The sequence below is a fragment of the Petromyzon marinus genome, unplaced genomic scaffold, assembly GCF_048934315.1.
Source record: "Petromyzon marinus isolate PM22_M1 ecotype Great Lakes invasive population unplaced genomic scaffold, UKy_Petmar_22M1.pri1.0 PM_G_Scaffold_252, whole genome shotgun sequence".
Lineage (NCBI taxonomy): Eukaryota > Metazoa > Chordata > Hyperoartia > Petromyzontiformes > Petromyzontidae > Petromyzon > Petromyzon marinus.
Genome location: NW_027422820.1, coordinates 44,192 through 57,622, shown reverse-complemented (window position 1 = coordinate 57,622; position 13,431 = coordinate 44,192). Strand labels below are relative to the sequence as shown.

General features: G+C 40.8%; 1 protein-coding gene across 2 annotated transcripts; it reads right to left on the bottom strand.

The window, feature by feature from the left end:
* Positions 1-1,268: 1,268 nt before the first annotated feature.
* LOC142913414 (speckle-type POZ protein-like) lies at positions 1,269-9,966 on the bottom strand. Of its 2 annotated transcripts, none has more exons than XM_076060956.1 (8): positions 9,870-9,966; positions 9,183-9,304; positions 8,859-9,010; positions 5,513-5,640; positions 4,589-4,766; positions 3,124-3,179; positions 2,574-2,696; positions 1,269-1,550 (listed from the first exon to the last, which is right to left on the bottom strand). In XM_076060956.1, the coding sequence occupies exons 1-8, from the start codon at positions 9,945-9,947 to the stop codon at positions 1,395-1,397; spliced, it is 993 nt and encodes a 330-aa protein (XP_075917071.1). In that variant the 5' UTR covers positions 9,948-9,966; the 3' UTR covers positions 1,269-1,394. The 2 variants fall into 2 exon arrangements, with proteins under 2 accessions (XP_075917071.1, XP_075917072.1); XM_076060957.1 differs by lacking the exon at positions 9,870-9,966 and adding an exon at positions 9,730-9,817 and having other exon boundaries at positions 1,270-1,550.
* Between the last annotated feature and the right edge of the window lie 3,465 nt (positions 9,967-13,431).

Here is a 13,431-nt window from a genome sequence, read left to right as displayed (position 1 = left end):
CTGCAGCTTTGAATATTATTTAAATCTGTGCTTCCAAATCTATGTGTGTAATCCTTCAAAGCTTATGCAATTTTATGTACAATTTAATTTTAAGTGAGAGGTTACGTAAAACAGCGCTGATGCAAAAATTATGGTCCTTCCAATCACGTAAAACTCTGGGTTGACATGATGCTACGAGTTGGTAATAGATGAAATTCATAATAAAAACAAATCATTACAATATAATACGAAACAAAACTTAGAAAACAGCACATCTTGTTTCCGTGAATACAAACTACTAAATTGATGGACATAAGATTTACTTTTGTTGTAAGTCAAAAACCTTTGGGTCATACATGAAAGCCCATACGAGCAAAAAAGTGAAATGTTATCAACTGCGTAACATGGCCAAATTGATGCTGTGCCTTGCCTTTTCTTACACCGAGCACTCCATCCATGCTTTGTTATACGCAGGATACACGACTGCAATATTATCTTTGTCAGTCTTCAAACTCGCGCAATCATAGTACTCCTGTTCTAGTCAATGCATAAGCTGTCTGTGCAATGAAAAATCAATCTGAAAAGTTTACCTCTTGAATTAAGGCCTTATATGGCTTGGCACATTCTTATCTTTTAGAACTGGTTGTTCCCTATACCACTATCTGTAACCTTGAGTACACAGACACTGGACGAATACTCATCCTTCACGTTAAGGTAGACATTGCAGGGTTTTAGACCATTGTTTTTGCTTAACTAAACAATTGAACCAAATTGTCCTGCCACCTAGGGACAATCACATCGAACGTTTTATTTTACACTCTCTCAATTGGGATATGTCGTGGTGTTTATTAGGTTGTAGTTTTCCACTTTTTCTACATATATACTTGTTTATAGAGTTGTAGATGTATAGATGTAACACTATATTACATGGTAAAGTGAATTTGGCCACCTTTTTGTGAAAGTAAACATATTTGCTTAAATTAACATTATTTTCAAAGCAGAGGAAAGTTGGTAGTCTGATGCAAAGTCTTCACGGTTGTTTGCATGGAGGCCACAGGTAAATAACCGCACCGTGCAGCCAAAGTTTTCCTGGTCATAGATGTTCTTTGCCTGCCACCGTTAAGTCTGTTTGAGACGCTTGCATGGAGGTCCCAGCTGTGGAGACTGGGCCGTGGCCAAGGCACGGAAAGCATCCGCAACCAGGTGAGGGCGAGACAGAACCATGGACTTCCAGCCCGCCGTCTCCATTACGTCCATCGCATGACTGCAAGTACAAGTCAGGGTTAAGCGAGCTCCTAATAAGCAGTGTCTATAAGGATTGGGGCAAACGGTTAGTCTCCATTAAAAGGGACTGTAATGCAAATTGCCAGGTAACATCATCAATGTTACGCAGCTCAGTGACAGTCACACTCTCACTAGACTTGCCTGTTTATTATGAAGTCAATGGCCCGGGCCTTCAACTGCTCTGCACTGTGCAAATCGGCCAAGATCAAAGTCTCTACAACATTTTCCACCGACAAGTTTGTGCATAGTGCCTCCTCGCACATCACCTTCAACCTCTCTAATGCATACTTGAGAAAAGTAAAAACAAAGTGCAATTTCAGTATTAAGAACACTATTTTCTCTACCTATTTCGCTTGTATAACATTCCCTCACCCCATGAACTACTTTATAAACGCAGTATATAGCAGTCAAATGTTTGAGAATTTTCTTAAAACATGGCATCAACCTTTCAGCATATTTATGTTTTAAGTCATGTATTTATTGATCTCTACTATAATTAGGGGTCCTTGTCCTAAACTTTATTATATTGGTTACAAAGTCATGCAAATTACAAAGGAGGTGAGATGTTGTTTTCCAAGAGCTTAAAGAGTTTGGTTGTTAAGCTGATAAACAATGCAACTGCAAGCCACCATATTTCAACTCTAGCATAATATTAAACTTTAATGAACAAAGCTTGAACATGCGACTTTATACGATTTGTATTCTTATTTCATTACAATCGCTTTAGGAACTATTGAATATGATGTTCCAGAAGGGAGAGTAATGACTCTTAACTGATTATCTGGCAGATCTTCAGGAACAGCAGGATATCCGTTTCCTTAATAAAAGTATATTTGTTCCAATTTATTTCTATACAGCCATGCCATATCAAACAATCTTTTAAAACACTTCCCTTTATTTTATTACTAATTGTATCAATTGTTAATGTGATTAACAAAAAACCCTCAATACAAGAACACACAGCCAAATGGTTGCACTTAGGATAAAAATGCTGCATGTGAATGCACTTCAATGCACACGTACTAGCCTCTAGCATGGACTAATACCAGTTTGACATTCAATTCAATTGTGAAATTGCATGACAATTTATATTTTTTGTTGAAAATTCAATCATCTCCCAGGACATCAATTCCAAAACCTGAAAGCACTAATGTGAACGTCTACATCATATACATTTGCTATTCATATTATTTGTGACACGGGCTTTAGAAAATACCTAAATGCTGTTTTAATTTCACTTGCGACCTACAACTGCATACCGATACATCACAAGGTGGTGCGATCTCATGTTAATATTTTAAGCGTGTAACCTTGTCAGCAGCGGCCAGCAGCTCATCAGCCATCTTCTCCAGGTTTGGAGCCCTTCCCGTATAGACAAAACTCATCATTTCCTTGAACACGTCAGGCTCCACATCATTAATCTCCACTCGATTCTGCAAGGTAGCAACACAATATATTCAAATTAACTTCGGCATATATTGGGAGACGAAAATATAGCATTAAATTAAATAAACATCCTTTATATCTACACAACACATGTAAAGTGGCTCCATTCAAGTTGTATTCAACTTGCCGATGACTATTTATTGCGCGTAATAAATCCATTCTTGACACACATGCAATGGCCTTCTGTGAAATGTTGTATAAAAAATAGCTATAAAATACAATCTAACATTCCCTCGGAATGAATACTTTTTGATAATAAACGTGCAATGCGCCAAAAGAGTTACTAGGGTAATAGTTCAACATTTGACAGCACTCTCAAGAGATACTTATCAACCGATCCATTGTGACAAATGCACCTTGGAAATGTATGATCACAGTATTAATGTGCTGTATTAAGATTGCATTTAAAGATACCTTTTTGCTCTCTTCCATTTCATGTTCAAACATAGCATTAAAAACAAGTGACCGACCTGAAAAAGGTAAAGCAACTGTTAACAAATAGAGTAAAACCTTGGATTGCGAGAATAATTTGTTCCGGAAACGTGTTTGTAATCCAAAGCACTCGTATATCAAAGCACTCGTATATCAGTTGTGATCACGTGACGCTCGGCAGACAAAGCGTATACGTACTACTCGTATTGCAAAACCTCACTCGTTTATCAAATTAATATTTATTAAAAAAAATTGCTCGTCTTGCAAAACACTTGCAGACCAAGTTACTCGCAATTCAAGGTTTTACTGTACAGTGAATTGGAAAAACACCAGAATGTGGTACAGACACATTTAGATGTTATATCTAGAGATCAAATAATCTAGATACAAAAGAGGTAAAATCCAGATCCATATTTTATTTCATATGGCATATCCATTACAGATTTGTCAAACATGGACGCAAATAAATGTCCAAATTAGAGGCTCAAAACCTACACCATAACTGCATTGTGAAAAATGAATTCCTGCACAACAACGATATAGTGAAGTAAATAAAAACGGAATAAAAACTTTAGCAACAGGCTAATTAAATATGTTCATCTCTCACACAATACAATATTACATTTATATATGTAGTGACATCGCGAATGTCACTGTGTAATGCCGGCTATAGAGAGGCACGGCGTGCGATGTATTAACATCGCGGGCACCACGTGGATGTGGGTGCAGTACCGGCCCGAGAGGGGCATGGTGAGCGCTGTCTGACAGTGCTGAGTGGCACCACGCTCTGCGTGCGGTGCCGACCCCTACAGGATAGGGTGTGAGAGTGCTGGCCATGGGAATGGGGTTACCAAGGGCCATGGCACTTGACCACGAAGGACACGTGACCGGTAAAGTGTACACAGGGCCCCCAGGTGGGGGCTAGGGGTGGTCACATGTCAGGGCCGGGAACCCGCTAGAGGATTCCAGAAGGTGGTCGTGGCCAAGGGCGGAGCCACCCCCGCCACAGAGGATAAAAGCCGGGTCCCTGAGAGGGACCGGCTGCTGTTGTTCATCCTGAAGAATCTACGTCCTACAAGAGTCACCAACACGTGGACCCGGACCCCGGCCAGGGTCCGGTCCGTCGTAGCTAATTCCCGTGTAATTAGTGTAGATAGCCTGGTGGTCCACCACCATAGGTTGTTCATGTGTTACGGGGTAGTACCCCGTGTGTCGGTTGAAGAAGTGCATCTGTGACTCAGTTGAATTCATTACACATATTTACTGATGTATCCTTTAACAAAAAGCATTACAAATTGACGTAAGCATTTGCCAGTGTAAGTTAATAAAATTCAGTGTAAAACAGGAAATGGCTGTAGTTGATTACCCCAAACTAATTACAGTATCATTAATTATATGGTTCTATTGTACACTAAACGACGCATGTGTTGCTTGTTGTGGCACAGACCTGCCAATACGGCCTTGTGTGCTTTAAACTCCTGGCCACCAACACGAAGCAGGCAGTCAGTGAAGCGGGAATTGTCCCAGATCTCCCCGAAGTCAACTGCCAGCCGGCAATCTGGCACTATCAATGTACTCATGCTGGATTGACCAGAAATGTTCACGGAATCCTGCACCACACTAACCTGCATAGACATCAACCAGCTTTGAGAAGGCATTTGATGATTGAAGATGTAGGCTTTGGTTCAATCAAGCAAGCAAATCTGCACAGACATCCTATATCAGAACAAGTGTTGTGAATAATGCCAAAATAGAGGTCCGTGAAATGTTTTTCATATTAATCAATTTTCATTCTATATTTTTGTCAAGTTATTTTACACTGTATAAACAGTTTAAACAGGTAGTGAGGCCCCTAATTATGGGTTCTGCACAACAACAGAGGAAGTGAACAGCCCTTCTTGATGTGCTTCCTTTCATTATCAAAAATGCTTGTATTTTGTAAAGTATTTTAAAGATAAAAAATATAAATCTGGCTGATTAAAAGGACCCCCCTAAGGACAAGAAACATTTACATCAAACTGGCTGATGTCCGAGAATAGGAAAAGGAATTCATGTGGCGACATTTAAACAAAACACTTTATGTAATACCTGACATTCTAGTTTATAAAAATGTCAAGGTTTAAATATAAACACTATCCAGAGGGAGAAAACCTAAAAAAAATTACGCTTGATTATTTAATTGTTGTGCTATGTTAACTCTAGCACCAGTGGAGGAAAAACGTGCTTGTAAAACTCATGTTAACAATTTCCTTGTATGGAACAGGGAAAGTAATTATTACAATCTTCAATTAAGTAGAATATTGACTCCAACTGTGCAATTGTAATGACTAAAATAGAAAATTACACATTAGCTGCAGCATGTCATACTTACTTCACCAAATAGTGTCAGTTTGTTATCTGGAAGCAAGCTATTAGATTCATCAAGCAAAAAATCTCTTCGAATGATTTTTTTAAATCCCCAGTCTTTTCCTTGGAAAAAGCGGTATGCTCGCGGGCTCTCTGTAAAAAAATAGATTTCAAACAATACTCACCAGTTCTTACAATAAACGGTGGTAATTTCATGTAATGGGAAAAACATTTTTTATTCTATTTTCAAAGTGTAAAGACAGCAATGTATTCTAAAGCCCTGCGCCACGGTGGCAGTCAACTACCTCGCCTGGTATATAGGTCATGGGTTCGATCTCAACCCTGATGCCTGTATATTTGGAATCTGCATGTTCTCCTTGTGGTTGCATGTATTTTTATCCAGATCTTCCGGTTTTTTCCTCCATATTTATAAAAATCCAGAGTATTTGGCTGCTATACATTTCCACACAATAAGCCATCTCGTTAAGCTATCGTTTGTGGCCAGGGCACTTCTGAAAAAGAGCTATGTACAGTGAGGGAAAAAAGTATTTGATTCCCTGCTGATTTTGTACGTTTGCCCACTGACAAAGAAATTATCAGTCTATCATTTTAATGGTAGGTTTATTTGAACAGTGAGAGACAGATAAACAACAAAATTCAGAAAAACGCATGTCAAAAATGTTATAAATTGATTTGCATTTTAATGAGGGAAATAAGTATTTGACCCCTCTGCAAAACATGACCTAGTACTTGGTGGCAAAACCCTTGTTGGCAATCACAGAGGTCAGACGTTTCTTGTAGTTGGCCACCTGGTTTGCACACATCTCAGGAGGGATTTTGTCCCACTCCTCTTTGCAGATCTTCTCCAAGTCATTAAGGTTTCGAGGCTGATGTTTGGCAACTCGAACCTTCAGCTCCCTCCACATATTTTCTATGGGATTAAGGTCTGGAGACTGGCTAGGCCACTCCAGGACCTTAATGTGCTTTTTCTTGAGCCACTCCTTTGTTGCCTTGGCCGTGTGTTTTAGGTTATTGTCATGCTGGGATACCCATACAGGACCCATTTTCAATGCCCTGGCTGAGGGAAGGAGGTTCTCACCCAAGATTTGACGGTACATGGCCCCGTCCATTTTCCCTTTGATGCGGTGAAGTTGTCCCGTCCCCTTAGCAGAAAAACACCCCCAAAGCATAATGTTTACACCTCCATGTTTGACAGTGGGGATGGTGTTCTTGGGGTCATAGGCAGCATTCCTCCTCCTCCAAACACGGCGAGTTGAGTTGATGCCAAAGAGGTCCATTTTGGTCTCATCTGACCACAACACTTTCACCCAGTTGTCCTCTGAATCACTCAGATGTTCATTGGCAAGCTTCAGACAGGCATGTATATGTACTTTGTTTTGCAGGGGGACCTTGCGGGCGCTGCAGGATTTCAGTCCTTCACGGCGTAGTGTGTTACCAATTGTTTTCTTGGTGACTATGGTCCCAGCTGCCTTGAGATCATTGACAAGATCCTCCCGTGTAGTTCTGGGCTGATTCCTCACCGTTCTCATGATCATTGCAACCCCACGAGGTGAGATCTTGCATGGGGCCCCAAACCGAGGGAGATTGACAGTTCTTTTGTGTTTCTTCCATTTGCGAATAATCGCACCAACTGTTGTCACCTTCTCACCAAGCTGCTTGGCAATGGTCTTGTAGCCCATTCCAGCCTTGTGTAGGTCTACAATCTTGTCCCTGACATCCTTGGAGAGCTCTTTGGTCTTGGCCATGGTGGAGAGTTTGGAATCTGATTGATTGCTTCTGTGGAAAGGTGTCTGTTATACAGGTAAGCTGAGATTAGGAGCACTCCCTTTAAGAGTGTGCTCCTAATCTCAGCTCATTACCTGTATAAACGACACCTGGGAGCCAGAAATCTTTCTGATTGAGAGGGAGTCAAATACTTATTTCCCTCATTAAAATGCCAATCAATTTATACAATTTTTGACATGCGTTTTTCTGGATTTTGTTGTAGTTATTCTGTCTCTCACTGTTGAAATAAACCTACCATTAAAATTATAGACTGATCATTTCTTTGTTAGTGGGCAAACGTACAAAATCAGCAGGGCATCAAATACTTTTTTCCCACACTGTAGTTCAGTGGGCCTTGCCTGGTAAAATAAAAATAGTTCAGTTTAGCTTTTAACTTCAAGGTAGATGAAAATCAGACCTGGATTTAAGTGTATGAAGATATAGTTCATATGGATTAGTTGAATGTGTTTGTGTATTAATAATGCTTGTCTTTGTAAACATGGTTGTGTGACGTGAGTTACATGTTAACATTACCAAAGACAACACCAAAGCAAATAATAAGAAAAAAACATGAAAGTTTAAAACAAAAAGATAGATTTAGACTCTCAGAAACATGTTAATAGCCTTAGCAAAGCACAGTAAATGTATGGATGTCATCACTTAAAATAGTTATCGCGCATTGAAAGAGTATCCTGAAAGTAATAAGGCAATTATAAAACAAACAATATGAACCACTAAAGCAAGGTAAAGGAGAAGTGTGAAATGGGATGAAAATGCCAACCTTTGTAAAACCACCAGAAATGAATAAAAAAATGGATGAGAATACAAACAAAAATAATGAAGTTGTAATAAACAGTGAGTGCAAGCAGAAAAATAAAGCCGTCACTTGATAAATTACAATGGAATAACACATGGTGAAGATTGTAAAACTAGGAAAAGAAATGTCCGTGAATGACAATGTCCAGGTACACTAAGCAAAATAAAATAATTATTGGAGGGTCAATATCATGGAAAACACAAAAAATATGCATAATGGCAACTTCTGAAGGTGGAACAGGATCAAGAGCACTTTTGGAATATTAATTTGATAATGAAAAGTTGCAATGTGCTACAGGATGAAAGATTCCAATCTAGTGCATATTACCTACTATGAAACACTGATTACAAATAGAAACACTGACAAATGGAACAAAACCAAAAAGTACACAAAGCGTGGAGAGAAGTATGTTGAGAATTACAGTGAGAAACTGAAAGAAGAACACGTTGGTCAAATCAAAACGGCAAATTAGAGACAACATATTGACTGTTGTAAATATAGATTGGGCTTGGACAGGACACATCGCTAAATGGGATGGTTGATGGATGAGACTAGTGGTCGAATAGGAAGAAAAGTAGAGTACATGCCCAAGACGATGTCAAACGTAGACAAGGAGATATTAGATCAGCTCATGTGAAGAATGAGGGATGGTGTTCGTAAGGTTTATACAATGTTTCAAGCAGTCGATAAATAATGGCTGATTATGATATAATCCTGTTACCAAATACACATATGACGTGAATTGATACTTAAATACAAGTAGTTTCACCCATAGCCTTGGTTTCCTCTCCCTTGGCATTAAGAATAGAAACCTTGAACTTGGCGTAGACTTCACTCTTGGGACAGCTGACCAATAACAAGTACAACGATAGGTAATCTTTACTCTCTTCGTCAAGACCCTTGGGGTGTATGCGTAGGCACCTGATTGAACATATAAACAAGACATATTAGGTGTGTATGTACGCGCAGACTACATTGCTAAAACAATATAGTATGAACTAAAACATGCACTATGCAAAATTGTTCTAGTAAAGCACCTCCGTGAGCATTGTGATTTTTTTTAATGTCATAAAATAGCCAGAATTTACTGTACCATTTCAATGTATCATTGGTGCCTGCTGAAAATGTAGAACTCTTGAGAACTTGGCCCATTTCTTCACGACAGAAGCTGAAATTGTTGATGGTCCACATATAAGAGAACTTTACAACCTTAACCTGAAATACACGAGCACATAACAGCTATAAAGCTCATTCATTACCATAAATACATGACCATTGACAAACCCTCAAGTATTTCACCCACACATCTGAATATTGTGCTCAAAAACACAAACTGCCTATAAGGAAAGAAACATTACTGTACATGAAAGGGTCTTATTAGTGTTCTGGGATTACCTTGCATGTTCATTACTGCACAGCGTTAACACAACAAGTCTCAACATGTCATAGATTAGAGTGTGCAATAAAAGGCCTTTTTATTTTTTTTATTTGATAAAAACTGCTGCCCCTTTTGTAAAAATACACTACCAGTCAAAATCAGAGACAATTATCTAGTATAATGTTGTTAGTGCAATTCTATGAACTTTGCAATCTGATGTACAAAAATAGCCTGTACAATGATAATCCATAATTGCACTTACACATAATTATGAAACCATTTTGGATGGCTTTGCGATGAACAAAAAACGTGTAAAAGTTAAATGCATTAGCCATGCGCATACTTTGACCGGCACAAGACGGAGACCCGTTGAATGTGATTGGCCACAGGGGAACAAGTTACCTGTGTGTAGCACCAGCTTTCTGCGATGGGCGCATTGGACATTTCAGACGGAGGTGGGGGGCTCGGGGCCCTGGACATGTTTGCATTGAACGCGAGGGAAGTGACATCATCAGGTGACATTAAGAAGGAAGTGACATCATGAGGTGACATTAAGCAGGAAGTGACATCATCAGGCGACATTAAGAAGGAAGTGACATCAGGCGACATTTAGACGGAAGTGACATCATCAGGTGACATTGAGAGGGGGGAAGTGACATCAATAGGCAACAATAAGAGGGAAGTGACATCATCAGGCGACATTAAGAAGGAAGTGACATCAGGCGACATTAAGAGGTAAGTGACATCATCAGGCGACATTAAGAGGGAAGTGACATCATCAGTCAACATTAAGAGGGAAGTGACATCATTAGGCGACATTAAGAGGGAAGTGACATCATCAGGCGATATTAACATGTAAGTGACATCATCAGGCGATATTAACATGTAAGTGACTACGAGATTACGAGTTAAATGTTCTTGCTGTGGTTTTCACACCTGACGATGATTGCTTGTGTTGCGGTCGAAACGTCGTAAGAATTTTATTGTTTTATATTTTTTATTATTTTATTGTTTCCCTTCTACGTGGTGACTTTACCGAAAGAACAAAGAATATGAATCGCTGCAGTCACGGAAGATTTAAATAATTAAATAAATCGCCAGAGATTGATTATTCGTGCAAAAGAGCGTCGCGTAACCGATCACTCAGGAGTGGGACCTGCGCCTTTAGTGGCACCCCGACGTGAAACGAGCACACGGCACCAACTGTCCCCACCTCCTGAAACGGAACGGGGTTTTACAATCGATGCACGTGCAACTAGTCTCAATGATTGTTGCGCACAGGAGTGCTTCAGGAGAGCATCAGCGAGGTTTTACTGTTCCTCCTCCACTGGAGGGGCGCAGGCTACAGCACAGCGGTTTACCACCAGGCACTCCGTAGTTTGGGTTGTGTGGACACAACATCGCAGGGCTGTGAGACTTCTTGAAGGAGGAGATGTGGCACATCAGCCTGTTGATGTTTTGATTTAAAGCTTTCGTTACTGCAGTAATTCATATTCTTAGCTCTTTCGGTAAAGTTACGTTGAAGAGAAACAATAAAATAATAAAATATATTGTGCTTTATATATATTTTATTGTTTTATTGTTTCCCTTCAACGTGACTTTACCGAAAGAGCTAAGAATATGAATTAGTGCAGTCACGAAAGCTTTAAATCAAGAGTCCATCTATGTTCTGAAAAGAGGAGATGGGAGACAAAAAAATAATTTATGCTGTCTGAAAGCCACCGTAAGCATGAACAATCAATTAAGACCTGAAATGGTTTATCAAATCCTTCCAATGATTGCTAAGCCAGAGTCCATCTTCTCGGTTGAAATTGTCTCTGTGTTTGTATATGTGGATAGCCTCATGAACAAATCTCTCATGGTAGCCAGATGGATTGCAAAGAACCTCTGTCTTGGAGAAGTCAATGTCATGTGAGCCTACTGAATTATAACAGTGATCTGCCATGGTCGAGGTGTTGGTCCTACCGTGTTTAAGGTCTGCTTTGTGTTCACGAATGCGGTCCGAGACATGGCGTTTGGTTTCTCCAATGTAACTACTACCACAGAGGCAACTTAGTTTGTAGACACCAGGGTACTGTATGTCGTGATAGCGAACTAATGCGTATAACGCTCCCACGTTTATAATGAACTTAGGTGGGTGACCACTATTGATTCCCATGTCACAGGGCTATACCTAATACATGAAAACTTGAAATGAAACTTGAAATAACAGACTGTTGAGGCAATTGCTGTTGGGGAGTAGCAGCGTCTATGAAGGCTGGCACAGCACACGAGCAGTGGGTGGCCAACAGCAGGCCCGGCCACCAGAGACCCACAGAGACCCACAGGGACACACAGAGACCGACAGAGACACACAGAGACCCACAGAGACTCACAGAGACCGACAGAGACACACAGAGACCCAGAGACACCCACAGAGACACACAAAGACACACAGAGACCAACAGACACACAGAGACTCACAGAGACCCACAGGGACACACAGAGACCCGTAGAGACCCGTAGAGACTCATAGAGACCCATATAGACCCAGAGTGACTGAGACTCGTAGACACCCATAGAGGCTCAGGGACTCACAGAGACCCATAGAGAGACCATCACCACCACCATCATCACAACTATGATCATCACCACCATCACAACCACCACCACGATCACACTGCACCAGGTACTCATTTAAAGCCATGGCGACCCATGGAAAGCGGTTTAAATATTCGGCACCGTTATTGGTCGTGAGTGGGGAGGAATTGAACTCTGTTCACTGGGTTCGCAACACAGCGTTGCAAGCCACCACACTGCCGCACCCCATTAGGACGACGCACACGGCATTGACAACCTTGATGCTTCCGGTTGCTTGCGATGAAGTGACCGGTTGGCTCAGCCTGTCAAGAGCACCGAGCTGTACCGCTGAGACCATGGGTTTGAAATTCAGGCAACTTGCTTGTGATTTTAAACCAGGTTTCTCAAGCGTATTGCATTTGGCTAAATTCCAGCTGAGAATGAAAATATCAGTTTCACTCTCGTACGTGAAACATTTTTCTCGGTGGCAGGGCGTGTGGGGAGGTGCTGCTCATGACTGTTTGGGGGGGGGGGGGTGGTGGTGGCACGTGGCCCCCCAATGATCCGATCAAAATCCCTCATTTCGATCGGATCAGTGGGGTTTACAGTGAGGGAAAAAAGTATTTGATCCCCTGCTGATTTTGTACGTTTGCCCACTGACAAATATAATTTTAAGAAATATAATTTTAATGGTAGGTTTATTTGAACAGTGAGAGATAGAATAACAACAACACAATCCAGAAAAATGCATGTCAAAAATGCTATAAATTGATTTGCATTTTAATGAGGGAAATAAGTATTTGACCCCCTCTCAATCAGAAAGATTTCTGGCTCCCAGGTGTCTTTTATACAGGTAACGAGCTGAGATTAGGAGCACACTCTTAAAGGGAGTGCTCCTAATCTCAGCTCGTTACCTGTATAAAAGACACCTGTCCACAGAAGCAATCAATCAATCAGATCCCAAACTCTCCACCAGTCAACGCCCTACCTGGTTGATTGACGTTGAGAGACCACGCCCACACACGTGATCGTCTAACGTGGTCGATTCCCACGTCCACACAGTAGGAATCGATTAATGAAGGTTCATTTTAGACCACTGTTGATTCCCATGTTATCCCAATGCAAATCGATTTTATTAGCCTAAGCCACAAATAAATCGATTCCCATGTTATCCCAATGGAAATCGACTCATACATCCGTAACTCTACTATAATGGATTCCTAATGTTATCCCATTAGGAATCGGCGCGAGTATAGTTAATCGAAATTTAAATCGATTTTCCCTGCAGGTGACTTGGCGCAGCAACCACGGTAAGCCGAGCCGATCGATACATCATCGGGTGCCAGGTTGTGGTGGACGTGGGGAGCGGTGGTGCAGTGGTTAGCGCACTGTGTGTGTGTGGGGA

Bases quoted from the DNA above. Each gene is read 5' to 3' on its own strand.
- LOC142913414 (XM_076060956.1), bottom strand. From the start codon at position 9,947: ATGTCCAGGGCCCCGAGCCCCCCACCTCCGTCTGAAATGTCCAATGCG. The intron at 5,641-8,858 runs GTGAAACTACTT...ATTTTTTTACAG, and splicing joins AGAGGAAACCAAGGCTATGG to AGAGCCCGCGAGCATACCGC. The intron at 4,767-5,512 runs GTAAGTATGACA...ATGTCTATGCAG, and splicing joins AACTGACACTATTTGGTGAA to GTTAGTGTGGTGCAGGATTC.